Raw genomic sequence first — 25,898 nt, 5'->3', positions numbered from 1 at the left:
TAACTACAGATACACAGGGCTTATACAAACTAGTAGGTCTAAGAAAGCCTTGCATTTGTACAGCCCTGGCACTTGGCCTTCTAGCCTACCTTTTTCAGTTGGTGGAACATCTGCCAGTTCATTGCTCCTCGAACAGATCAGCTCCACGTTACAGTGAACAGTATATTTAAGTTAATGTTACTAAAAAATGTTGTCTTCAGAACTGATACGTCCCAAGCCTGAGTAGGACAACTGCTCTTTATGTTACCAGTGCAACAGTAGCAAGATCTTTCAGAAGGGACACTGTTACTGACAGAGATAGGTACACAACACGAGATCAAAACCAGCTCCCTCCAGCACCACCGCTTACCTTCTGCGAGGACACTCAGCACTCCTGTCTCTGAAAGCCCTCTGATCCACGCTGCGCTGCACAGCACCAGAACTCCCTGTCAGCAGCGGCACTGAGCCGGGATGAGCGGGCCCTGCGCACCAAGCTGGTGTTCCTCAGGGAAATGCTGTTGGTTGTGCTGGCTCCCTCCATTTCCCCAAACGCAGGAAAGTCAACTGCACTATTTTCAGCAGAGGGGACTGTGTTCATGTCCTCCCTTCTAAAATTATCTGTACCAGCACCAGTACGGACAGTACAGCTTAAGAAATAGAAGGATGTCATTGAGGAGCATGCAGTGCCAGCTCTCGCTCTGCCTTTCTCCAGCTGTCCAGCTCTGGGAGCGGTGCTGCCAAAGGTGACCATCTCACAGCTCCTCATTGTTCTTCAGCCACGGAGAGAGTTCTGTTAACAGAGTTCTAATCGGTCTTTTATCTGCTGTCACGAAGTCCTAGCTGCCTTCTGGCACTGCTGGGCTCCGCTCAGTCTCACATCACCAACAAATGTTGGTTTTCTGAAGTCATTACGTGTGTATTCTGGGAGAAGTTTTGACACAGAAGCATTGTATGAAAGGTGGTAAGAGGTTCTGTGCCAGAAACAGGACTGTAATCCCATGCAACTGCCTTAGCACTCAAGTAATTTTTACTTTGCCAAGTAGAATTCAGATTGGATGAAGTGCTGGCCAGAGCAGCAGCTCTTCCTGTACCGACAGCATCAGGCAAATGCCATTTCCAATGCTGGGAGCCTTGGGCAGAACTACTGGGACAGGCGGCCTCAGATCAGGCCCCTGGAACAACTCCCACTTTCTCCCATTGGACCACAGCTCCTGCTAGGTTCTTTCAGCTGCAGTTTTACTGCCAATCTAGACAGAAATGGCTGGTTTTGCTCCTGTTTCAGAAACTGCACCTTTTGTGCTCAGAAAAGCATTATTTTGCTTTAGTATTTCTGCTGCCGTTCCTGTTTGCTCTTTTTGTTGCTACAATATTAACACTGTTCCGTTACCATTAATACCCACAGGCTGACATTTGTACAAATGCATTTTTATTGTTTTAACGGAACCAAAGAATAAGGCTGAGAACGTTAGACTATACAGAAACGCATTTTGGTTTATAAACAACGTTTTATAGTGGTAATACATTTCTAAGTGACATTCATGGGCTTTTTCCAATTTTTGCCGCATTTCAGGTCTGAAGACCGATAGTGTCAAAAAAAAAAAACAAAAAAAACCCCAGTAATTGCATAAGGTGAACGAGTATCTCAGCTTCTACAACACAATCCAAGAACCTACAGCAAACATTCCGGAAGAATCCCAAAGGCAACCATGATTTGTAACTCTCCCGCAAACAACAAACAAAAAGTGATCTTTGGCATAAACAAGTATGTATTAAAGGCATTAGTAATATTGCATTAATATCGGTCAAGCAACTAAACACGGATGCTAAAAAAAATCTCTTAGGGAAGCTTGAATGGGGATAGAGGAGTGGGAGCGTGAGGAGTACTGAAATACAGGAAGACTATTTAGAAAATCCCTTTAAAATGACCCTTACCTATTCAGTGTTATTTACTGTTAAATAGAAATTACTACATTACAATTACATTAAAGATCTGGTATAAACCGACCAAATGCAAGACATTCAGGTTAAGGCTCTGGCACCTCTTCCTTACTCTTCCTGTTCTGGGTAACTACAGGAAGAGAATACCAAGGCAAGTTCCTAAGTACCATGTGTTTTGTAATACCCAGACACCGGGAGCAAATTGAAGACCAACACATGCTTTCTCTTGCTAAGGTCAGTTTGAGGCAGATGCATCAGAATCAGTTTAACTTCCCTTTTTAGATAACAGTGCAATGGAGGGGGGGGGGGGGAGCAAGTCCAAGTGTAGAGTGTTACAGACCAGCAAAGAGCAGCTGACTGTTCTCTCTCTCTTCCTTGAAGCAGTGGAACATCTGCTCGGTCTGACACGGCCACTTTCAATAAAGGTGGTGCGACAATCACCAGCAAAGGAAAATGAATTGGGTCTCATGAGGTCCGTGCTGATCTGGGCAGAAGTTTGCAAGTGCTCCTTGCAAAAGTACAACAACCCATTCTAAAACAATAATTTCAAATGCCAAAGGAGACTATGGAGCAATAAATAAAACTACAAGTAGGCAGGCATGTTAGATCACATGAGGATAAAAATATTTGAAGCCTATTTTATCCGGGGTGCGTTTTGTCTAAAAAAGACCAAGTAACACATGGTTCAATTTACTAAGACTTGAAAAAGCTTTTCAACTTCCTAACTCCAACTACGATAAAACCAGTAAAAATATCAGGGGACACTGAGCATTAGGAACTGCTGCTCGTGGGCAGCCATCGGGCTACCCGAGGAGCTTCCCATCTCTGCACTACTTGGATTTCAGAAAGCTTAAGCAATGCTACTGCACCCGCTGGAAGCAAGAGCAGTGAGTCATGACATCTTCTGAGAATAATATTCTTTTAAATTTCCATCTCAAGTGGCTAGAATATCATGAGATGCAAAGAAGAGAAAAAAATTATAACGACACGTGCCTTGTGCACATTTTGCTTTTCAAATGGAAGGAGCCAGTGTGTGACATTTTCTGGTTCTGGACACATAGCTAGATTCAAAGAACCAGGATTTTTCATCTTAGTACATCACTAAATTGAGCAAGGAGAGCTGCACAACTTAAGGCCTCCAGCTGACGACAGCGTGCCACTGACATTCCCCAGAAGCAGCTCGGTACAGTACAAAAGTTGTGAAATGGCACCTACAGGGTGACAGGAGGGTGACAGACAGCTCCAGTTTTTTTTTTCAAGTACTGTTGCCAAGCAAAAATCAACAAGATAATTTAGAAAAATAATTTCAGCAATGGGATTTTAATCTTCATTTTACAACTGCTTGCCCCCTCCCATCCCTCTTTTCCTTTTTTAAAAAAATCCAAACCTTCTACCACTTCTGAACCATTTAAAGGAGCCAGTTAAAAGCCTGCTGAAAAGTTGAGTGTTTATACAGCAAAGATTTCCCTAAATCACTGCCAGCTAACACTGTTAGTGTCCCAGACTCTCAAGACAAGCTTTAAGTGAGGTCTACGTATCATACCATCATATGGAAACTACTGGAATATGCAGTGCATAAATGAAATGTGCTTCTGGGATTACAGATTTCAAGAAAATCTTCAAAAGATAAAAAAAAAGGATAAGAACTGTCTATTAGTGGAAAGAATTTTGAGGTGTTTGATATCAAACAAGTTCCAAAGATATTTTAAACGCATTCTCTTATAATTCATACCCTTAGAATGGGGCATTAGCATAAGCTAACTTTAAGCTTATGTATACAGCACCTTTTGCTGTTAATAAAACTCTTCCATTTCCAAAAAAAGGCATTTTATGTTACAGAAGACAATGCTTATGTGCTGTTTACTGATACCATGGGGTCTTTCTGACCCAGCGCAGAGTGAATCCAGCATCTGTTCTTATCTTAATGGATGCTGCTTCAGCTTCTCTCACAGTTTCCTTTACAGACTGCATGAGGTTCTGGGCATTATGAACCAACATCTCAGTTGCCTGGAAAAAAAAAAACATATTAGGAAATAGCACGTTCATAACTGTGGGATGGAAATCCACTGTGCACAGTTCCCCTAGTACAAGCATTTTTAAGGCAGTCTACTGCTGAAAAGTAAATTACACTGCTACTCTAGAGTGACAGCTAACTCCTAACAGTACTTTCCTGTTTGTCACGGGGCACTAAAGTCTGAATAAAAGATCAATGTTTCAAAGCTGAATAATCTCTCAGAAGCCGAAAATTGCAGGATTCCAATTGAAAAATATGCATTTGCAAGCCAACAGAGCTGTAAAATAAATACTCAAGACGATGTTGGGGAACAAGTATTATCACTGCGACCCACTAGGGGGCGCCATTACTCCTTCAGCGTTCAACGCGCTGCGGTTTCAGTTCTTCTACGCCTCTTACCTGTTCTGACTCCTCATCGCTGATGTTAGTCCTGCCCAGCATGGTAGCTTTAACCGTGGAAAGAATTTTGAGTTGTGTACTGATGGTTGGGATCCGCTCACAGACCTAAAGAATAGGGATTAAAAATGTTTCACATTGTAAATTCAAATGATACACTTTTTTTCCCCCCTCTATTAATTCTACTGTTTTCCTTTATTATTTGATAAAGAATAAGCACAGAGCAGACCCTATAACTTTCAAGACTTTCAGACAAATACTGTTAAAATAACTGAACATCTTATTTTAGCTGCTCTGAGATTTTTTTCTGGAGAACTACATTATGTCTTCCTCTAGATATTCCTCAAGTGTTTTACCCAGACCTGGGAACGGAAGGATGTTTATCCGTCTGAGACACTGAACAAAACTACGCAGTGTTACCTTTCTGCTGCTACTCTTTGATACAGTAGGAATCAGCAGATGCAACATAAAGCGATGCAGACATGGGACAGAGCAGTGCTCCTAGCACACTCATCTGGCAGCCGATTCTGACCTTACAAAATAGGCACCACTATGGCATCTAAAAACACACCTGTAACTTGACACAAGTTTACAAACTAAGTGAGGACGCTCGTGTTTTACCACAACGCCTCCTCTGCTCACAGATGGTAAGAGAAGAACAAAGTATTTTAAGGTGTTTACAGGTTAACTCATTACCTGTAAGAGGTTTGTTCTAATGCGTTTATCGGTGCATTGCTTGGCCACCTCTTTGGCCAGTCGAGTGACTTCATCTGATGCCTTTGCAATATCTTTTGCACACTGAATGAGGGCACGCTTGTTTCCACTGCCTCCTCGCACCAGGCGGGACATCTCTGCCATGAGCAGCGCCATCCGTTTAGCAGCAGCAATGATGTCGTTACCCTGAAGAGAAGAGCACCAGTCAGTGTTTGTGTCAGGAAGGAAGCTTCCCAGAAGTCACACCTGAACAGCCTACATTCTGCAGGCAACCCTTTCAGGAAGGCAAGGACTGGAGAACCATTGTGAACACAGAAGAGGTTTCTTCAAGGAACAGGGAAGATCTGCACTGGTTACCTACTTCTGGCATACTTTTCTTCCTAAGACTCAGGGGGAAAAGTTTGCTTCAAAACTGGAAAAAAAATGAAGTGATCAAGTGTTAGTTTGTCCGTGGAATAGGAGCTTCTGCTCTGCTGGTTATGTTTTAAGATAAAGCACGTTGTTAGCATTTGGAATTCCAGCTCTCTCAATAAGGGGAGCAAGGTAGTTATTTTCTAAGTGTGCTAAGTACCTAGTTAAACCAAATAGCACTGATTTGGTTACACAGTTGAGCTTAGAGTTTTCAGTGGCAACTGAAACTGAAGTTGTTGAAGTATATCTGTGCTGCTACATTGTGGAAGAGAATCTATAACAAAGGTTTGTCACAGGTAGCGTGGAAACGAGGTGCAATATTACTGCTGGGTTTAGGTTGTTTGTTGGGGTGGTGGGGTTTTTCAAACTTATTTCTTGAAGACAGTTATTGCTTTTTTATTAATTCTCTCCCTTTAAAATAAAGCTTCTAGGAGAGAACAACTCGTAGCTTAAAAGATAATGTGGTATTATCATTAAAATTCAGATTTCTTGTGTTAATTATATCAAAATAATTCACAAAAATACTTCTAATATTTGCAACGTGAGAATTAAATGCCAAAATAAACCAAAGCAAAAACATTTCTCATACACTGTTCCAGAGAGAAACCTAGTGCAAGAAAAAAGCAGTCCAAAGTTATCAATTGTTAGTAGCCTGTTAGTACATTTAGATTCACCTTCATGAGAAGTTGTTAGACAAACGTGAAATACTGAGTGCCACGATGCATTCCTACTGTGTGGATGAAATATTAGCATCGTGATTTTAAGGATTAGCACACACGTTCTTCAGTGCAATTTCACAATGAATGACCAATGAAGACCAGAGCAAGAGAGAAGTGAGAACCCAACTGTTTTCTCTGTCCTTTGCACATACTTCCATGACTCACTACTCGTCCATTCAAGAAGATATCTGAAACACGTCACTGAATACGGCACAGATACGGGTGACACAAAAAGCTGAACTACTTGTTACCGTGACCTAACATCTAAACTGTTTGCTAGTATAACCAGTTAGGATGCAAGTGACATAACACAAAGCTTTTCCATGTTTTCACGCAGGAGGATCAAGAAATTAGGACCAGTGTCATTTACGAAGCTCTCTAACAAGTTATCCAAGCATCAGAATCTGAAAAGGACAAGAACATTTTAAAGCCCTTTTTATTAAAAATAGTTTTGTATATCTATACATACATATATACACACACATCCCTAACCTTTGTTATGGAACACCAACCTTTCTTTCGGTGGCATGCTATAAAAAGTGACAAGTCTTGCAAACATTTGCGCTCAGACAGAAGGAACAGGCTACTTGTGAATGTCTGAACCCCGTGTTAGACGTCCATTGGCTTCATACAAACAATCTCCATTCAGCAGATAAGAGCATTCAGTGCAGCTCCTTCATAAACGAATTCTCTCAAAAGCAGCATTTGCAATACAGCCAAGTGCAAGCCAGCAGACAGTCAGTCCTCTTCAGTCAACACTGCCATACAAAGCCATTCCTTGTTGGAAGGTATTTTAATTGACGGCACCAATGGAGGCAAAGCACAACAACAGACGCGTTAAATGACTTCTTGAACGCTGTATACACTGCTGTATCCGGAAGTCATTAAGAAACCATGAACGATGGCTTCCTAGTTACCCCAAATTAATGTGAAAAGAAAAGGAGGAAGGAAAGATAAGCCCTGTTTACAATTTGAGAACTGTTGTAACAAAGAAGGACAGGCAGAAGCAAAGAGAGAGGAAGCTTTTTAATATTAATAGGTGACCCAAATCAAGCTTCAGTTTGGCACTGACAGACAGATCTAGCAAACTTGTGAAGCCACTCTCAGTCCTTAAGATGAAGTGCAGGCAAATGTTTTCATTCAGAATGACGGGATCCAGCAGGGATCAAGAGTGATGCAAATGTGTCAGCGTTCCAAATGGCTGGATGCACACAGATCAGTCCCCGGGGGAGACTCAGGAGTACCTTACTAGACCACTTGGTTGCTTCCCGATGCAGAGACTGAGCAGCAGCCAGAATGGGCTGGTTAACGGGCTGATTGGTTGGCATTAACAGCAGCTCAGGCTCGTAATCATCTTCAATGTCAGAGGGGAGACTGAATTCAACATCTGCATCATCCTCCTCATCTATATCTACACCAGCCTCAGCCGCTTCATTAATCACAGTCACAGGCTTTGCAGGTGGCAGCAAGGGTGGAGAAACAGGGGACAGTTAGTACGAGAAGCAGAATTTGGTAGAAGAGCATGAACTGAGCTGTTTTAGTGACCAAAACATCCTCGCGGTCTCTCCGTATCTGACAGGACAGCTCTAGGATCGGGTCAGAGGGAGGAGGGGAAGGAATACAAGATTAGCAGAAGGAAACAAACATTTCACCTGCGTATCAAAGCTACTGAAAAAATTAAGAAGTAACGATTCAGAGAAGCAGCAACATTTTTCAACTCAGCGTACAGCTTCTACACGCAGAGGCTGATTTTTCAGAACAACATTTTTCTGGCAAGACAATGGTGAAATGAATGGATTTTCTGTTTTAATGAAAGCCATTTCACTGGCTAGAAGCAGGCACAGCAGCCGATGACTGTGGCATTTGTGCAGATAGAAAGCTTGTATGAAAGCTCTTTCACATAGATGGAGTAAGAGGTAGCAGCAGGACCACAGAAAAAAACACTGACACTGTTTGGCTGTCAAGGAAAAAAAGGGTGGGGTATAGAAAGGAAAAGTGAAGTATCGCAGGTAACATGAAAACGAACAAAACCAGGTTATGAAAAGAAGAGATGATACTGAATGTTAAGGATGACGTTAATATTATAGTTCTTAAAAAAGAGACTGAAACAGAATTAGTAAATTAAGAGGATTATGAAGCACATGATACTGTTTTGCCACAATATGTTGTATCCATTACCTTTTAAAATAAAGATGATCTAAGCAAATATATTCCAATAGAAGTAGATCACAAAGGTAATGTAACAGTAGCGTTAACAGTACAGGCACTCATAATATAGCAGTATTCCAATAAAAAAGATATTCTAACACATTTACTAACTTCATTTCTTTGACTGTGTGTTATACAAAACAAACAACCTTTACCAAAGCCTACACATTTGCAGCCGAGTTTTGCTTGAGGTCTAATTTTTTATTCGAAGGCACCTACATCAGCGGAAACATGCAGAAGGTTTGGAAGGAGCAACTTTTAACATCTATATATTGCCAAACTGACTCAACTTTGAAGACTTAAATCTAAATATCAAACCGATGAAAAGCTTCCAAGCATCCCTCATTTTTAGGGTAATTTTGACACAGGAGCCTAACTAAACAAATAAAACTTCTTTCTCTCCTTAATTTAAAAGAGGCAGAAAGGCAATGGAATCTAAAGCAATAGACGGTGTTTAGTTTGTGCTCTGTGTGAGTACACAGAAGCCCGGAATCCCATCTGTGAAAAGGAGTTTTGGGGAAGAAGAAGAAATGAACTGCACGTCTTACAGGTATGAAGAGTGCTATGAGTTGCTTTTGAAGACTGCTTACTTGCCATCCCATAAGCCTGAAACAACAGCGAGCTAATGTAAATGGACAACAAGCAGAAGGCAGTTGACAGTCTTCTGCCATTCAGCGTGAGGCAAGACGCTGTGTTTCTGTCTTTCCAAGTCTCACTTATAATCCTTAGCAGCAGCATCCATCAATCCCTCTTCCACCCGATAAGGAAGTGGTTTAAACTATAAATATGTTTTTAAAATCCTAACCTTCTGGCCCTTTATAACTACTTTTAAAATATTTAAAAACTTGGACTGCATGTGCCAAGTTGTTATTGACAAATAGCGTCAATAGGAGTGCCACTACCTCCCCAAAGGTGAGAGGTACAGCCAAGTAACTATACCTTTATTGCTAAAATGGACATTTAAGAAGTATTTGAAGGACAAATGTTAGGACACCTTACTGGTTTTGTTGGTCTCAACTGGCAACAGCAATGAAAATAGTTTCACAATCCAAAGGCACTAAGTTTAGAGCTCTTTCATAATCATCAACAAGTTTTTAAGGTCTGCTGCCTTGTTTTGATACATCAGTATTTTAATAGATGCATTACTTCATTTCTACATGCTGTAGTGTGTATATACATGTGATTTAGCATGTATAGTAACAAGCTTTCACTTGTTTTTTTAAATCTACTATATATTGTTAGGTTACTCTTTTGGGGATTGCAACTTCAAAATACTTGGGAAGCCAAAATTATTTTCAGCCTCAAAACAACCTTCTGAGACCACCAGTATGTTACAGTCTAACCCCTTAATAATACAAAAAATGTATGCGGTATGGCCAGAAGCACCGGCAAAGTAAGAGCATTTCATTTTAAGAAAAAGGCTTAAACAATTCTGCAGGATTTTTTTTCATTTTATACTTTCAAAACACGATGTTCTTTATGCATATTGAGTTGAAGTTGATTCTGTAAAATCAATTTTCTTCCCATACACCACACAGATGAGTGGAAGAAAAAAAGTGGAGGTCTTAAAAGCAAAATTCTGACCATCAAGTTACGCCTGCAGAAGGCTGCAACTCCCAAGTTCTCAGTTGCTGCCAGAGGAAAAATACAGCTTTTAAAAATAACTTGCATTTGCATTTATAGGAATGATAAAGACTTTAGACTGCTTTGTCACGGCACTGAAATTTTAAGAACACAAAGGATTTGGGCCTTGATAGTGAATATGACTCATTAAAAAAAGGAGACTGGGCTGTCTTATATACAGCCACTTTTCTGATCAAAAGCCCACCAGATTAATTGCAAAGGAACTTGCAGCTCGTAACATAAACCAACTCCTGATTCCTACAGCTGGGGGCTGCAGAATTCAGGGAGGTTTCCTGAAGGTAGCGAAACAGAAGCAATCAGCTTGTTAACCTAGAAAGGCACAAACAGCAGCAACTGTCTAGCAATACTAGCACTAAGGATCAGAAACAGCTTAGCACATTTGTGTTCACACAGGTATGATAGTAAGCATTCTATCATTTATCATTCTATGATTCTATGACTTATAAGTATTAGACCAGTTGTACCTAGTTCGCTCTGAATACTTAAGGGTTTCCAATTCCTCCTCCTACTGCAGTGTTTTTACTACTTGGTCTATCTAAGACTATCCTCTGCATTGAGGCAGCTGACATTGGACCAAACTAACACACTGATCCAAAAGAAATACTTTTTGCACAGGATACACATACAATAATTTCTTACCTTACTAGACCATTTCCGAGCCTCATCATGCAACTGCCTAGCAGCCATCATCATGGGCTGATTAATAGCTTCTCCTGCTTTCTGCTCTGGGAACTCCTCATCCTTTTCTTCAGGGGGTGGTGGTCTGGGTGGGGGAACCTCACCTTCTGGAAGTGGTGGTTTCGGAGGAGCAAGCTCATCGGTCAGCTAAGGAAGGTAGAAATCTTGTTCAGTGCAATGAAACAGTACAGATTGAGCACCGGATGGTGTCATGGCAAGACAAGATGGCATAAGCTCACACCTTTTTTCAGTTTTTCAAGTGCTCCCTGACTAAGGAAACATCATGTTCTAAGACCTTCTTTCAACGTTTGGATTAATTGGGTTTCTTTTATTTTTTAAGACTTCAAGCTACTTGTGTACCTGGCTAGCCAGTTGATGTGTTTTATTTCTACGGAATAAAAATTTATTTGAGAAATTTCATTGTGGAGTCCACATTTTGTCAGTGACAACGGAGTATTACAGACTTTGCAGCACTTACATGAAGCTGCTCAAGGTCAGGAGGAGGAGGGGGAAAATCTGGTTCCTGAGGCTGGAAGGCTTCTCTGACTTTGGCCACAGCTCCCAGAATCCTGTATCCAGAATCCAAGAAACTCTTCTGCAAAGCTGAATAAAAATCCCATTCCCAGATTAACAGCATTCTGTAGTATTTAGAACTGCAACACTAGCCAAAAATACACTTCTATACGGTACTACGCAGAGAACACAGATATATCTAAGAAATGAACAACTTAGAAAAACTACCAAAATGTTTATACTTGATTTTCACATTTGTAACATCAGTATCATATGCATAAAATGCATAAAATAAAGCTTAGCCTGATTAACAGTAACTATCAATAGCCAAAGTAATTCCCCAATCAACTTTCAGAATACAGGGCATTATGTAATATTTTCCTTACATATGTACTGATGCAAGTACATGTATACTGATAATAGTAAGAAATATTTGTTTCTGACTAAGGTCACGAAGTCATGTAATCAAACTAGAATACTGAATAGTTTTCCCTTGAACGTGGCAGAGGTCTTTGATTGCGTTTAGCAAGAGCAGGATCCAGCAGTTAATGGTGTGACGCTGACCTCACCAGTCTGGAATTTAAGCATACAGCATTTCCATAGTAGGAGACACACAGCTGCACAAGACAAAACAAGCACTACCTCGCACCAACTTCCACCAGTAGCAAATACATCTGAAATCAGCTGACTGAATCCTTACCAGGATCAGAGATATTTCCTGCCACAGCTTTAGCATCCATTACCATTGGTGAGATAGTTTTGCTTAGTTCATCAGACGCTGCTTTAACAGCCTCCCGGAATTTAGGGTCTTCTGAATTTTCAACTTCCCGTTTTGCCACCAGTAGGATGCGGTTTGCTCGTCTAGCAATGCTAGTGGCACCAGCTACCAGCATCTGAGGTTGCATATTGGCCATTGCAACTTTACATTTATCAAGATCTTTCTTAATAGCCTCTTCTGATGCATCCAACAGAGACTTGGTATCAATGGCTTCATCCACTAGCCCTAGAATAAAAGTTGAAAACATTAATATTCCAATTTCAGCTCTGGAAAGAGATACTTGAAATTCCTGAGGCTGTTTACAACCAGAAAAGTAACCGCTTCCAAAATGAGGGGTGGGGAAGAGCAGAAGAGGGCATGAAAACTCAGACCAAACATTTCACTTCTGTTGCACTTCTGATTATATGGTACCTCTAGCACTGTCACTGCGGTCAGGCTCGCTCCCACTAATGACACCCTGAACTCTTGCTCATCTATCATGGAATGTTGCTTTTATGGAGAACTGACTTACGTAGTATACACAGTAGCATTACTTCCTTCTAAATTTCTTTACATATATTCAGCAATTTTGTACTTCTCTTGTTCACACAAAAGGAAAGATTCCTCTGCTTGTGCTTTAACTTAAGGGTGATAGGTAGCAATAAAGTAACAAGATTTAAAATTTTGAGAAGTTAATTACGGAGATGGACAAGGATACAGTATACAGTCAGGACTAAGCATTTTGCTAGCAGCCCAATGCAAGGATCTACACTTCAGAACTGAAACCTTGAAGCGTCTCATAAAGACACACTAGATTGGGAGCTTTCTTTTATTCACTCCTTTCATCAAGATGTAACAACTTTGAACATGCTTTCTTCCCCTGCCCCTCCATTATCTGTCCTCATTCAACATGCCAAGATCATGTAGTAAGAAAATCTTCAGTTTGCTACAGTGATGTATTGTTGCAATAAGCACAGAAGGTATCTGGCTTTTCCTAGGAAAGAACTGAAGCCCAACTTACTCCCCCTCACTTCCCAAAATCAACATCTATGAAGCAAGCTATTTTATTTATGCTGTAGCATGTTGCACACACATTTCTGGAGTCTGAGAGCACATTTCCATTTCTCTCAATGAATTTATTTTTGCTCACTTATTACTTCCATACATGTGTCCTGAACCCAAACAGAAAGGATAAAAAACCATACCAACTATCATCTTCAACAAGAAAGCCCACTTTTACCTGTCATCTTTTCTACATTATCAATCCACTGGTTTTTCATTGTCTCAAAATGCTCATAAGCAGCTTGATTTCCAGGATTCCTCAGGAGGATTCGAGCAGCTGATACTACCTGCCAACAGAATGTGTTTTTAATTATGAAAGTATTAGTATTTAGAAGACATCATACACATTCCTGAAAACGCATTTGTTTTAGTACTGGATGTATAGCTCGCTTTTAATTCCAGTTCACCATCTATCTGCTAAAAGATTTACAGTGCTTCCGAAATTTGTTGATACAAATACTTCTACTCCAGAACTTCAATTACTTGCATATACACCAAGAAGTGTTTTATCATTTGCAAATGGTTCTTGACAGCACTGAAGTACAGTACTTAAGACAGACTCACTAATAAACAAGATCTAGATAGAAGTCTAACTCAGAAAGTAAAATGATTTAAGCACTTTTTCTAGTTATCTTATTAAGCCTTAGAGTAACTATTTCAAGTGAAGTTACTAACGCTTCTGCCCAAAAGTTGAAGATTAAGACATACCACTTAATCACCCTGTCCTACCTGGTACGATACGGACAAGTATTTGCCATCTCCCTTTTCAGAATGTCTGCACTATGTTCTTTGCTGCCATTAAGATCTTACTCTGATAGCAGAAGCATATGGAAAGTTCCACACAAGTCCTTTCCAACCCTTATAACAGCATTTTGTAAGAGTAAGAAAGCAAACCTGGGGGGTAAGCTCCCTTGCCGATTTCACTGTTGCCTGGATGCCTTCCACAGTAGTTTTATTAGCAGTTCCAACTGCAGCTGCTTTTTCTGCTGTTGCTCCCAGTCTAGCAGCATGGTTTTCAAAATTTGCTGCTCTTTCTTCAAACACCTCGTTGTCAGAAAAGAAAAATGCATTAAAGAAGCCTTGCTTCCCTAACAGAACAGAATATTTCTAAAGTTTCAAATACAAGACCACCGAACTTGACACAACTCCTGACAGGATGCAACAGGACACAATAGCAAGGGTTTGAAACTTTCTTTCATCCTTACATGAGTGGACTTCTTTCTTTAAGTACTCACTTGGCCCCCAAAGGATACTATCACGTTTCATACCTTTGAAATACAAGCTACACTACTTCCTGACTTTAGCTTACAGAGACTAATCTTTGAACCTAGAACCAAGAAATAACTGCATTTGGGAAAAATGCAAGTTCTTGCTCTAAAAATCAAGGCTTCACAATGGAAAAAACATCCCTCTTCCCACAGTTTTTATTTATTCAAGGACACAAACTATCCTGTTGTACAGTTCAATTCCTCAAGGCACTGGGAATCATTTTTATCACATTCAAACTGTTTAAGTATGTTGATCAATATTCTTATGAATTAGGACATTTTAATCAGCTTATCTAATGTTGAGATATACAATCCAGGAACTGCTGTCAGTGATTCTGGTAAATGAATATTTAGCATGCTGAAAGTAACATGGTATGAATATCAGAGGGAGCCATCTTTAGCATTTACTGAACTCAGTCTCCAAGATACCAGAAATATTTGCATGTCAGAATTATTAAGCATGTATAGTCAGAATTATTAAGCATGTATTACACGTTTGTCAAAATAATACTCATTTATTTTTCAAAATACTGATTCAAAACAGTGATTGTCATAAAACAAGTTAGTAACTCAAGCTTCACAGGAGAAAAACACTCTTTCAAATACTTGCCTCTTCTCTATTGGGAGTATCGGAAGGAGCAGTGGCTGCTACCGCTAACAACTTAATAGGAGTTGTAGTGTCACTAAAAACATCAGACACCTCTTGGGTCATTGCTTCTTGCATCCGTGCTTTGAGATCCTTAAAAAAAGGCAAAATTTTAACACATTGCATAACAACATTAAGTTCATAAGGTTTACAATCCTAGATAATCTTCTCTTGACAAATAAAAGAAAAAGCAGATTACACTGAAAGCCATAAAGATAAAATCATCTTAGAAACATGTTCAATACATCATCCAAAATGCAAGAATCATACACTCCACTCACTGAAGCAGGATAAGAAGCTACGATTGGGATCATTTGAGACCCTGCCCCTCAAATTTGCAACACTAACATGTTACCTTCATTGAAAGGAAGACTTTTGTTTGTTTTTATCTTCTAAATTGTTCATTTGGAATTATAATCCCTATGGCACAATATCAAGGCTTTTGTATTAAGACTGTTCTAAAGCGTCCCAGATAAACCAACGCAGTTTTTTGCTCCTCCTCCCATGTAGAAGCCCTTTATCAGAGCAGTGCAAATACTTCCACATACATGTGTTTCACTGCACAAGATGAGATGTTTTACCTTCAGGGAATCCTGAAGCTGAGCAGCAATTGCCCTAGCCTGAGGAGACTCTCCCTCCCCTCTCGCTGCAAGGTCAGCAAGCTGAGCAGCCAGCTGGTCTACGCGGTCACATTTGGCAAGCAGGTCCTGACGATAAGGTCCCATCATGACGTTGGCTAAACGACGACCTTCTGCAACCAAACCCCGAATTGCTGCCTGGCCTGCAGTAGAAGACGACATGAGGCATTAACATACAGGAGAAACAAAACTTGAAAGCCTAATTCAAATGTACCATGAACTAAATGATATTCCAGAATTTCTGAGTTAAGAACACACGTCCAGGTGCTGAGAAGGATCTGCAGCTTCTCAGTAAGCAATGGCAGTTCAAAATTCTAAAAGAAATTCAACCCTCACCAATATATTTGGTCTATACTACAGCAACTGAGGTTTTGAGATGCATTCTTTTTAGCTAGGATGGCCTAAAGATCACCATACAGCAGTCAGATATTCCTACGTAACTTATCAGCTGACTCCTACAGAAATCATCACTTGTAATCTCCATGTACTGCAATTTATCTCCATGCCATTTCAAGTCATTATAAGCTGAGCAGGAAGTGAGGGAAAAAAACAAGTGTACAAAACAAGTTACAAAAAAAATAAAACCAGAATATCTTCTTCAAAGAATCATAGAATAGCTTGGGTTGGAAGGGACCTCAAGGATCATCAAGTTCCAACCCCCCTGCCACAGGCAGGGCCACCAGCCTTCAGATCTGGTACTAGACCAGGGTTACCCATGGGCTCATCCAACCTGGCCTTGAACACCTCCAGGGATGGAGCATCCACAGCCTCTCTGGGCAGCCTGTTCCAGCACCTCACCACTCTCTCTGTGAAGAGCTTCCTCCTGACATCTAATCTAAACCTTCCCTCCTTGAGCTTAAAACCATTTCCTCTCGTCCCCGCTCTTCCCCCTCTTCAGGCCTTCCAGAAATCATGAGTGAATAATGTCTGGTGTTCACGACTGGAGAAAAGAAAAAACCTATGAAGCGTGTTGAAGTTTTTTTTATTGTTTAAGAAGTCATTTTAAGTTGGATAATTTCCTTCACTCAATTGCAGAAGTTTCCTGTTCCTTCATTAACAATATGCTCCTGCTCTTTCAGTAATAGAGTAGTACTCTTTTTAAAGGAAGTCACCATTTTCATCACCTAGTAAGTACTTTAAAGACCTTCTGAAGAATTGCTTTAAGCCAATGCTAACATACAAGTAACCCAAGTTCATAATTAAGCTCAATATTACTTTAAAATAAGTTGTTACAGGGCCTGACTATCTAAAAGTCAACCATAATGATAAGAGAGCTTGTAAGTGTAGCTAGGTTTGGTCCTGTTGCAGCGTCTCAAGACAACTTTTAATTACTGTTTAGCCAAGCAGAGCAAAACAGGTGCACTACAGTATTTCAATATATCTTGCCTAATTTGTATCAGTCCATAACAATTATGTTAGCTACCATTTAGATAGCCTAATTCATAATGTAACTGCACGATAAAGTGGCTACTGTTTATGAAAGAAAACTGTCTTCTGTATTGTTACTTCAAAATGCAGCATGTGTTGCACTACCCCAGCCTAACTGCACACACACAAATGTTATTTCTGACATGGTCATTCATACTGGAGAGATTACTAAAGCATTATTTCCATATTATCATAGGACTGAAAATACCAAGCCAAATTCTACCAGAAGTGCTGTCCGGAGCACATATCACAGAACAGCTTAGGTTGGAAGAGACCTTAAAGTTCCAACTGATAATCTTAATGTAACCTGTCCTACAAGCACTCTACCAAGGCCCAACCCAGGGAAACACATTTAAATGAAAAACAGATTATGACACCATGTTACAACTCAATTTTTTCCTCATTAAGCTACAGACATTATAGTTATGGGGCATATTCCCTTGATATATTTTTGTAATTATGCATTCCTACTACAATTGATACGATCCCATAGGAAATGTCCAGCGCTGAGAAACTTTGGCTCCTGCTACAAACTTCCAGTATGTATACAAGCTTCATGATTAACTAGGTATTTACAGGCTTTGGGGGAAGATTTAAGTTCCTTATTATTCTTTTGAATTTAAAATAATAAAGAATAAGTTTAGTTTTCATGCTTCTTCAAGCCAAGCACCTCAAATTTTACTATGTTCAAGAGAAACAATACAGTTATGGCGGTTTTCAGTTCATGTCAAAACATTTCATTACAATTATCTACTGCCTTCTTGGTCACCTCATTCAGCATGCTTTTGGCTCATCATAAAGTACGAGCACACAAAACTCCACTATTCTATATAGAGAGAATACTGGAGTTCCGTGTTCTGTAAATAAAACTTCATTTCACAAGTGTCCAAGCTATCAGGATCACTCTATCTTTAATTCCGTGATCTGTCATTCATTATTCACACAACAGAAATTATCTTCACAGACATAAAGTATTAGAAAGTCATTAAATGACTGCAGTTATACTGCTTCTTACAAGGCATGTTTTGACTTGCATCATTTGCTCTGCTCAGGCCTAGTTACTATGGGAAAAACTACTGAATCCAGTCTTGAAGGTTCATCCACTACTCACAGCAGCATCAGAAGAAGCAAAACAAGAACTTTCTGAGATGTTTTACAATAAGCTTTCAGTACCTTAATCCCTGAATCATAATTATATGCTTGTTGACAGCGTGCTCTAATTCTCAGATCACTTTTCTCTTTGATTAAGTAGCAGTTTCCTCAGACAATCCAGAAATCATACAAGAAGCATTATTAGATCAGGTCTATGAAGGACTTGATTACTTAACTACGTTTGAATGACATTAAGAGCCTAAAGTTCATCTGTACTACAGTACACATTCCCCCATCTTTGTCAAATTTGCTTCCATGAAGAAAATCACCAGCCTGCTTGGTAGTACTACAGTCAGGACTTGGCTACACACCACCAGCCATGAACTGTGTTATCAATGAAGAGATTTTACTCGTTCTCTCCATCACAGAAGCAGTAGTTTCAGTCTTAAAAATTACTGAGTTACACCATAAAATTGTGATGAAGGAAAAGAACATGCAGAAACGCTTACCTACTCCTCGATCATCAACTGTAGGATTGTCTATCCACCTTTGAGCTTGCTCAATCTTGCCCTCCAAATGGACAGCTGCTTTAACTGGCCTAGTATTTGCTACAGCCCTGTTTGTTTTGGACTGTAAATTCTGTAGTGATGTAGCTATTTGCTTAGCCAATGCACGGGCCTCAGGAGAGTCACCTTTCCCACTGAGGATTGAAAGAAAACAAGTCATTTAAAGGTCACTTACTGCTAATCCCAAATTAAATTCAACAGGAAAAAGACAACAGAACGAATGGTACTTTATCTTTTCAGAAAGGTCTAACTTGAGACTTGAATCTCGGAAGAAACAATGCCTGTCATCCATAAATCCCCACCCCATTTCGCTGCTGTAGCACCTGGATATTACTTTTATTCAATGCAGAACTGAAGCAGAGGGAGGTGTGATATTGTCACTGATTACTTTGATTTCCCATAACCATGAGCACCTGCAGTAATGCTATGCAGATTGCAAGTATAAAATTAAGCAGCAGCAGACACAAGGCCATTCATAAACTAGAAAAGAGATAATGCATTAGAACCTACAGCACCTAAATGTTGAGAAAAACCTGAAGAGTCACTTCTGAAGAAAAGGTATTTATTTCCATACTGCCACCAACCATAGATTTTACAATGATTGTTTCTCGCTTCAATTTTCAAGTAAACCCTTTGCAACGTTGATATTGAAATACTATGTGCAGCTGAGTACTGAGTACTACGTAGCAGGATATTCTCACATTTATCTGTTATGTTTACAGTTACAGCTTATGTAACACTTGAGTCCTGATTGAAATGTGTGATAATCTACCCTACCAGAGTAAACTGCTCAGCAAAAAAACAGTGATATTTGTCTGTATAAACAAGCTTGAATTTCACGTTATCTCATTCTTTTCAAGTGCTTTGATATTGCCAAGGCTTCAGTTTGCCTGCAAAATACTTCATAGGCAAAAAGTATATTTTATAGATAAACAACTCTAGTTAATCTCATTTGGAGGAAGATCACGCAAATCAGGCCTTGGGATAGAAATTAAGGTGAAGCATTAAAAATCATTATTTTACAGTTGACATTTTTAAAAGCATGTTTAAAAAAAACTTTCCCCCCCAACAACTGAACAGTTATTTGCATTCCATTTTTACTGTAAAAGCTGAGAAGTATAACATGTCCATTCACAATTCTTGCAGGAAAACACATTCCAAAACTACTCATCAATATTCTGATTATTTCACAACTCTGAACTGCAAATTAAAGTAATTCAAATAAATACACGGTAAGACAATGAATACATACTGTCGTCGCAGATCTGACAGCTTAGCTGTCAGAGCAGAGATTTCCCCCAAGGAACGAAGGATATCATCCCTTTCTTTAGGCTCCTCACATAATTCTGCAACTTTCCTTGCTTCAGACATAATTCCTCGAATATGTTCTTCTCCTTCACTTCCGCCATTAGGATCCGCAAGCCAATTCTTAATAGAAAGAAGTGGTAGATGAGTGAAGACAAACTTTTTTTTTTAAAACAGAAACTATGAAACAAAAAGAAAAATTAATACAGCTGGCAGAGTTTGATTTAACAGGCAATTTTTCCTAAAAGCAACTTCTAGAGATCACATACCTTGAAGTTCAATTGGATGGTAAAAGTTCTGTTTTGAACAGGACAAATTAAATGAAATCTACCCAAATTTTGTCCATTCCTTGTCCCCTCAATATTTGCCAGCAATATTTCCAGAAGTGAAGTTTAACTAGCTGTTTTAATGACTCATGATCTCTAAAGGATCCAATAAAAAAAAGAACAGATGCTGTTTGTGCAAGATATAACGCATTCCTTGTGGAGCCCTTACTAAAAAGTTACACGATTAGGTTTTTCCTCTGGTAAGATATATATAAGTATCTATACTAATATATGTTGGCTAACTACATACACGTATTTATATGGTATTAGAAGGTTCGTTATTTTATATTCATCATCATTACAGGCTGACCGCACTGAAGATTAAGTGTTACAGAAATGAAATAGCAACAAAGACAGTAGGTTCATCAGCGCTGTTTTGCTGTAGTTATGAGGTTCTATATTCTGAACTCCACTCCCAAAACAGAGCCCACTTACCTGCACAGTCTGAAACTCTTCATTCCTTTTATAAGATCAGTTCACGTCTTAAGACATTTCCTCGTCTTAAATTCATAACACTCAAGTTTTTAGCAATGCTAAATAATCTATGAAAAAATAAAGCTCTAACTGAGCTCACAGCATCTTCTACATTCATGAATTGAACATTCTCCTGACTGAAAACAAACATTCCCTGTAAATTCTTTCTAAAGAATAACTATGTCATGTTTGGATACACTTGCAAAAGTTCAGTGTAACATGTAACAATTTTCTGAAGCATTTATTTAATGGTTAGTAGTACCTGAGCAGCATCAATCTTCTTTGCAATAGCCTGCTTAGAGTTTGTCATGGCCTCCAACTTCCGGGCTGCATTCTCCACTTTTGCAGTGAGCAAATCCAGGCCTTGTGACACCTGCTGCGCCTTCTGCATCGCCATTGGTGTAGCACCCTGTCCTCTGCCAAAGAGCATCACAAATTCAACTCAGAATTGAGCAAAGCCTTTCTCTAATGAAGAAACATCAAAAACTAGTTATGAGATTCCTGGCAACTGTTGCAAGAGTTACAATATTTAATCAGATTATTTGTACCTTAAAAAGAAAAAGTAACTTAGGAGAAAATATTATACCATGAAGCCATTAAATGTCCCCCTAATGGATCATAATTAATAGCTTTCTAGGTTTCCTGCATGGGTTCTTCTTTGCTTTTTTTTTTTTTTTCTTTTTTTTTCTTTTTTAGGGGCAGGGGTACAGTGAGTGCCACAACAAAAACAAACTGATACTAGAACATTCCAACTTGAGTATTTACTACACCGAAGAGCAGCTGAAAGAAACGTTTAGCACAAACAGTCCTCCTTTTCTACACATTAAGAAATGAGGCAACAAGTAAAACAACGCAACTGTGAGTACAGAACAGCTGTTTTAATAGCAGTGGAAAACTGTCCATTAGAAGTAATAGATTTACCTAGCTCGGAGATCAGCTAGTTGATCAGTCATCTGGCCCAAAGTTTTGCATGTTCCCAGAATCTCTCTGCGTTCTTTGCCTGCACACAATTCTCCTGCTTTCCCAGCTTCATCAAGGATCTGTCTTATTGCTTGCTCACCAGCATCCCCTAAAAGGTACAGTCAGTTAGTAAAATATCAAACCATACATTCCTTCATATCTTTTAATAAACTGCTCATTTAATTAACTGCTGTGATGTCCCACCACACTAATTGCACCAGGCTCAGTCATCAAAATGTATTTATCAAATACGATCATTACAAGACCATATTTCTGAAACAGTATAGCATAGCAGTAACAATGTGCATCATGTACCATCTATTTCAAGTAATTTAAACATTCTGTTATCATAGCTTAATTTCTGTAAGTAGAAATTCCTAAAACTTGTAACGTAAATGTATTCAGGCTGGGAATTGAAAGAGCAATGAGGAAAGAGTCACGAAGCCCTAACTTAGGTCAGTTGCAAATCTGACTTGATTGTGTCAGATATTATTCTTGTAATTTTCCTCTATCTCCTTGCAATCCACCCCCAGTTCCACCCTCTAATGTCATGAGTACTGGCACCTTTGGTTCCTCAATTAAATTATTGTACTGCAATTGACTCAGAAGTCCTGCTGTAAGGACCACTCAGATGACAAAATTATTATGCAGTTAGTTCAGATTAACGTGTTGAGTAAAATCTGACTTGAAGTAAGTTCTAAAATTATTTTTGCATTTGTCTCTAGCTACTGAATGCTTAATGTTTTATTGCATTAATTGTCATCATAAATGACAAAAGGCTCTGAAACTAGTCATGTTTCTGGCATTGAGCGTGGCAAAGGGAACGAGATCAGAAGTGTAAGCAGCAGCTCCACAGATAATAATTCACATTCAACTTTGTATTATTTTGGCTTCAGTTTCAGAGGAAGCATTTCAGATAAGGTCTTTTAAAGGTCCAACTGAAACAGATCTCCACCTGCTTTTCAGGATGCACACTAAGGCAAAGTATTTTATAGAAAATCAAGGTGACTGTTGTTACAGTATTTATTGCACCCCTTCTGCTAAGTATTTTCCTGTAAAGACAAAGAATAAAACTTAGACTATTATTAGATAAATATAAAGTTATATGAGCTTGAAAATACAAAAGGAGGAATTTTAAGGACTAGCAACTATTGCAGTTCAGTATGGTTCAATGCAATTTACGTGGTTTCAATTTTACAAACAGAATGTAAAGAAAAATAAATATATTAGACAGAGTATATTTAGGCAATTTAAAACAGGAGAATGATTGCCAGATCAGTAAATACAATTTGTTCGATTTCCAGCGTATAAAGAAAAGACTATCTAAAGGCTGCTTCAAAATGATTCACTACATATAGCTTATTGATAACCAAAGGAAATTTTGCATCACACAACTGAATAATTCACACCCTTTTAAAAAAAACCAACAAAATACTGTGGGGTTTTGTTTGTTTGTTATTTTTATTATTACCTGGAGGTGCGTTTGGATCTCTCAGCCAACCTTTTGCCTGGTTCATCTTTGAATCTATTAGGGCTAGAGCTCTTTTCATGGCTTCAGTGTCCTTTGCAAAAGAGAAACCACCGTAAAGATTTTCAAAAGCTCCAAGCACAAATAGCCAACATAATGAAAGCAGACAGAAGTTGTATAAAGCACAGCCTATTTACAGAAACACATCCATGTAAGCAGCTCAAAACCCATTTTCAAACTAGCAGGTCATAGTCACTTCTTTCCAAGTAAGACAGACATTTTCATTTCACTCAAAATGCAGGAAATACGCATGCAGATTCAGTGATTTTTCTGTTTCTTTATTTACTAGTGTTTTACTTTCTCAAGTCAGAGCTCTAATAAGCACGTATCTAAGAGTTAGTACAATTTTTCTCCTTAGTGTATATCATAGCACAAAGATTAGAGTCAACATTTTAAAAATGGAAATCAGCCAGTGAATTTTGCAACTTCTGTGCACAAGACTGCACATCTGCGTTTTTCACCTGTTCTGTTGTTTCAAGTCAAATAACTGCTGTCTGCATGAAGTTTGACTGCTAGTTAGTTCCTAGAATTCTCAAATAGGGAGTTTACTGTCTTAGACTGCAGACTTAAAACACACGTATTTACCCGTGGCTGTTTTAAACTCAGAATGTCTCTTCCAGGAGCATTAGAGAAGCTGTTTCTTTGACCACTATGCTGCTATTATTCAGCACGTCTTCAGCTTGAGGAGCTAAAACTACTCGGTTCTCATCTCTCTGTATACTCTATTAATTGTTCATGTTTCATCCCTCCACTAAAGACCACAAGTTTTCTGCCCTAAACAAATGGAAAGACAATCAACAGGTCCCTTCCAACCGAACTGTTCTGTTCTATTCAACACTACATATATATTACCAGATTAACAAGTACCTTAAGTAACAAGTTGGGAAAAAGCCAAAATAGCTTTTTACCACACATGTAATGGAAATAATTTCAAATGTATATAACATCCCGGTATTAATACACAGATGATGAAAAGAAGCCTGGCCCTGTGTTGTTAGCTGAATTGAACTACCCATGTCCAGCTGCTACAGAGAGCAGCCTGCTCCCAGAATCAAGAAGCAGTCATCTGGTATAACATGTGATACCCTGATAGCACTAAAAAAAAAAACACCGTAGTTTGGTGGAGCAGTTCATTCTGCATTCTAAGTCCTAAAGATACTTTACTGTAAACATTTAGGCCTTAAAGCCTGTTTTTTTCAGGTATCACATAATGTTTTATTCAGGATTCACATAATGTAACTCAGCAACCAACCTTCCAATAGGCCACGTGACACTGATGGATATTTTCAAGGGCTTTTGAATCACAGCCCAAAAGAGCCCGACAAAAGCAGAACCTTTTCTACCTGGAAGACTGGTTCTTAAATCTTGAAACTGGGCCTCAGAGCTTAGGCCAAGACCTAATGACTAGGGCACCCAGCTAGGGCTGGGGGGACACAATCATCTCCAGGTCATCTTCTCTACAGCATGAGAATTGTGCATTTAATGTATGACAAGAGTTCAGTAAATAAGCATACAATAAATTAAACACTGAAATGTATGTGAAAAAAACCTTACCAGCTGTGACGGGAAGTATTAGAGTTTTCTGTTGCTTTATATATGGGCTGGACTAACTTCAGCTTGGAATGAATAGCCTACCAGAGGCCTGTCCCCCATAAATAATTTGAAACAAAAGGATTAACTGAATTTTTAATAAGGTGACAGATGTTGCTTAGTGTGTTCATGAGATGATAGGTATGGGATGGCTGAGAAGAGTGTCAGATGAACGGGAGGGGCAAGGACCCGTTCCCCCCTTCTCACTAAAGCAGGCTTTTGTGTCATCTCAGCTGAATCACAGCTACCACAAAATGATAAAGAAGGCTCTGAATCTGAATTACTTACCAGGGGATAAAATAAAGGGCATTTCAGCTTCTACATTCACCATTTTGTAACACCACTAGCACCACCCGAGCAATAACAGCACTCATCTGTCCTATTACACAAAGGCTACAGAGTTGAATTGTACTGCAATACAGATATTGCTCTCCTGGGCAAGTCTTCGCTCATGTTTGTGTTTGCAACAATGCTGTGTCCCTTTCCTATTTGTAACAAAGATCTGGTGAAATATCAGTGCAGCAGCTACAAAGTGTTCCAGACAGGCTGCTTGTAAAGCACAGATTTCCCATCTTCAGAGCTGAAGCTGCCAAGGAAGGGATTCCCTCTCTCAGGTTTAGCCCAACAAGGAGTTCCTATTGCAAGGAGATGAGTAATTTTTAAATAGGAAATTAGAACCCATTCTTAACCAGATTTATCGCTACTGCACATGTAATAATTTCACTTTTGTTTCTGCCACAATTGTGTATGGCACCAGATATTTGGCAAGAAAGGTGTAGCAATCCTGGGATGTCTGCCCTTATCCACCGATCCAGGCTACCAGGCAAGAAAATGAGAAACACCACAAACAAGGCACGCTTACTCCAGGCATTACTGCCCGAAAGCGAGCAACATTCCTGATTCTTCAAATTGTTAGAATGCGCAAACAGTTAAATACGTTGGAAATTCTACTGTGTTTTGATTTGCCAGCAGAACATATGTACAAATAAGGAAAGAAAAATTCCCATAGATACCCTGCAAAAAAGTTTAATGACAATTACTTGT

At 39.2% G+C, this 25,898-nt stretch overlaps 1 protein-coding gene across 2 annotated transcripts in view; it reads right to left on the bottom strand.

The window, feature by feature from the left end:
* VCL (vinculin) overlaps positions 1,384-25,898 on the bottom strand; it is a 61,138-nt gene continuing 36,623 nt past the window's right edge. The window contains exons 7-22 of one of the 2 annotated variants that reach the window (XM_021400426.1): positions 23,208-23,298; positions 21,698-21,845; positions 21,039-21,192; positions 19,924-20,099; positions 18,615-18,805; positions 15,529-15,728; positions 14,912-15,040; positions 13,928-14,077; positions 13,212-13,320; positions 11,915-12,217; positions 11,180-11,304; positions 10,663-10,848; positions 7,416-7,622; positions 5,024-5,227; positions 4,331-4,435; positions 1,384-3,924 (exon numbers count right to left, since the gene is read on the bottom strand). In XM_021400426.1, coding sequence (XP_021256101.1) covers positions 3,778-3,924; positions 4,331-4,435; positions 5,024-5,227; positions 7,416-7,622; positions 10,663-10,848; positions 11,180-11,304; positions 11,915-12,217; positions 13,212-13,320; positions 13,928-14,077; positions 14,912-15,040; positions 15,529-15,728; positions 18,615-18,805; positions 19,924-20,099; positions 21,039-21,192; positions 21,698-21,845; positions 23,208-23,298 — 2,625 coding nt within the window. In that variant the 3' untranslated portion in view covers positions 1,384-3,777. The remainder of the gene's footprint in view (positions 3,925-4,330; positions 4,436-5,023; positions 5,228-7,415; positions 7,623-10,662; positions 10,849-11,179; positions 11,305-11,914; positions 12,218-13,211; positions 13,321-13,927; positions 14,078-14,911; positions 15,041-15,528; positions 15,729-18,614; positions 18,806-19,923; positions 20,100-21,038; positions 21,193-21,697; positions 21,846-23,207; positions 23,299-25,898) is intronic. The other variant, XM_021400424.1, reaches the window with a different exon arrangement.

The sequence above is a fragment of the Numida meleagris genome, chromosome 5 (assembly GCF_002078875.1).
Source record: "Numida meleagris isolate 19003 breed g44 Domestic line chromosome 5, NumMel1.0, whole genome shotgun sequence".
NCBI classification, from domain to species: Eukaryota; Metazoa; Chordata; class Aves; order Galliformes; family Numididae; genus Numida; species Numida meleagris.
This window is presented reverse-complemented; position numbering and strand designations above follow the sequence as displayed.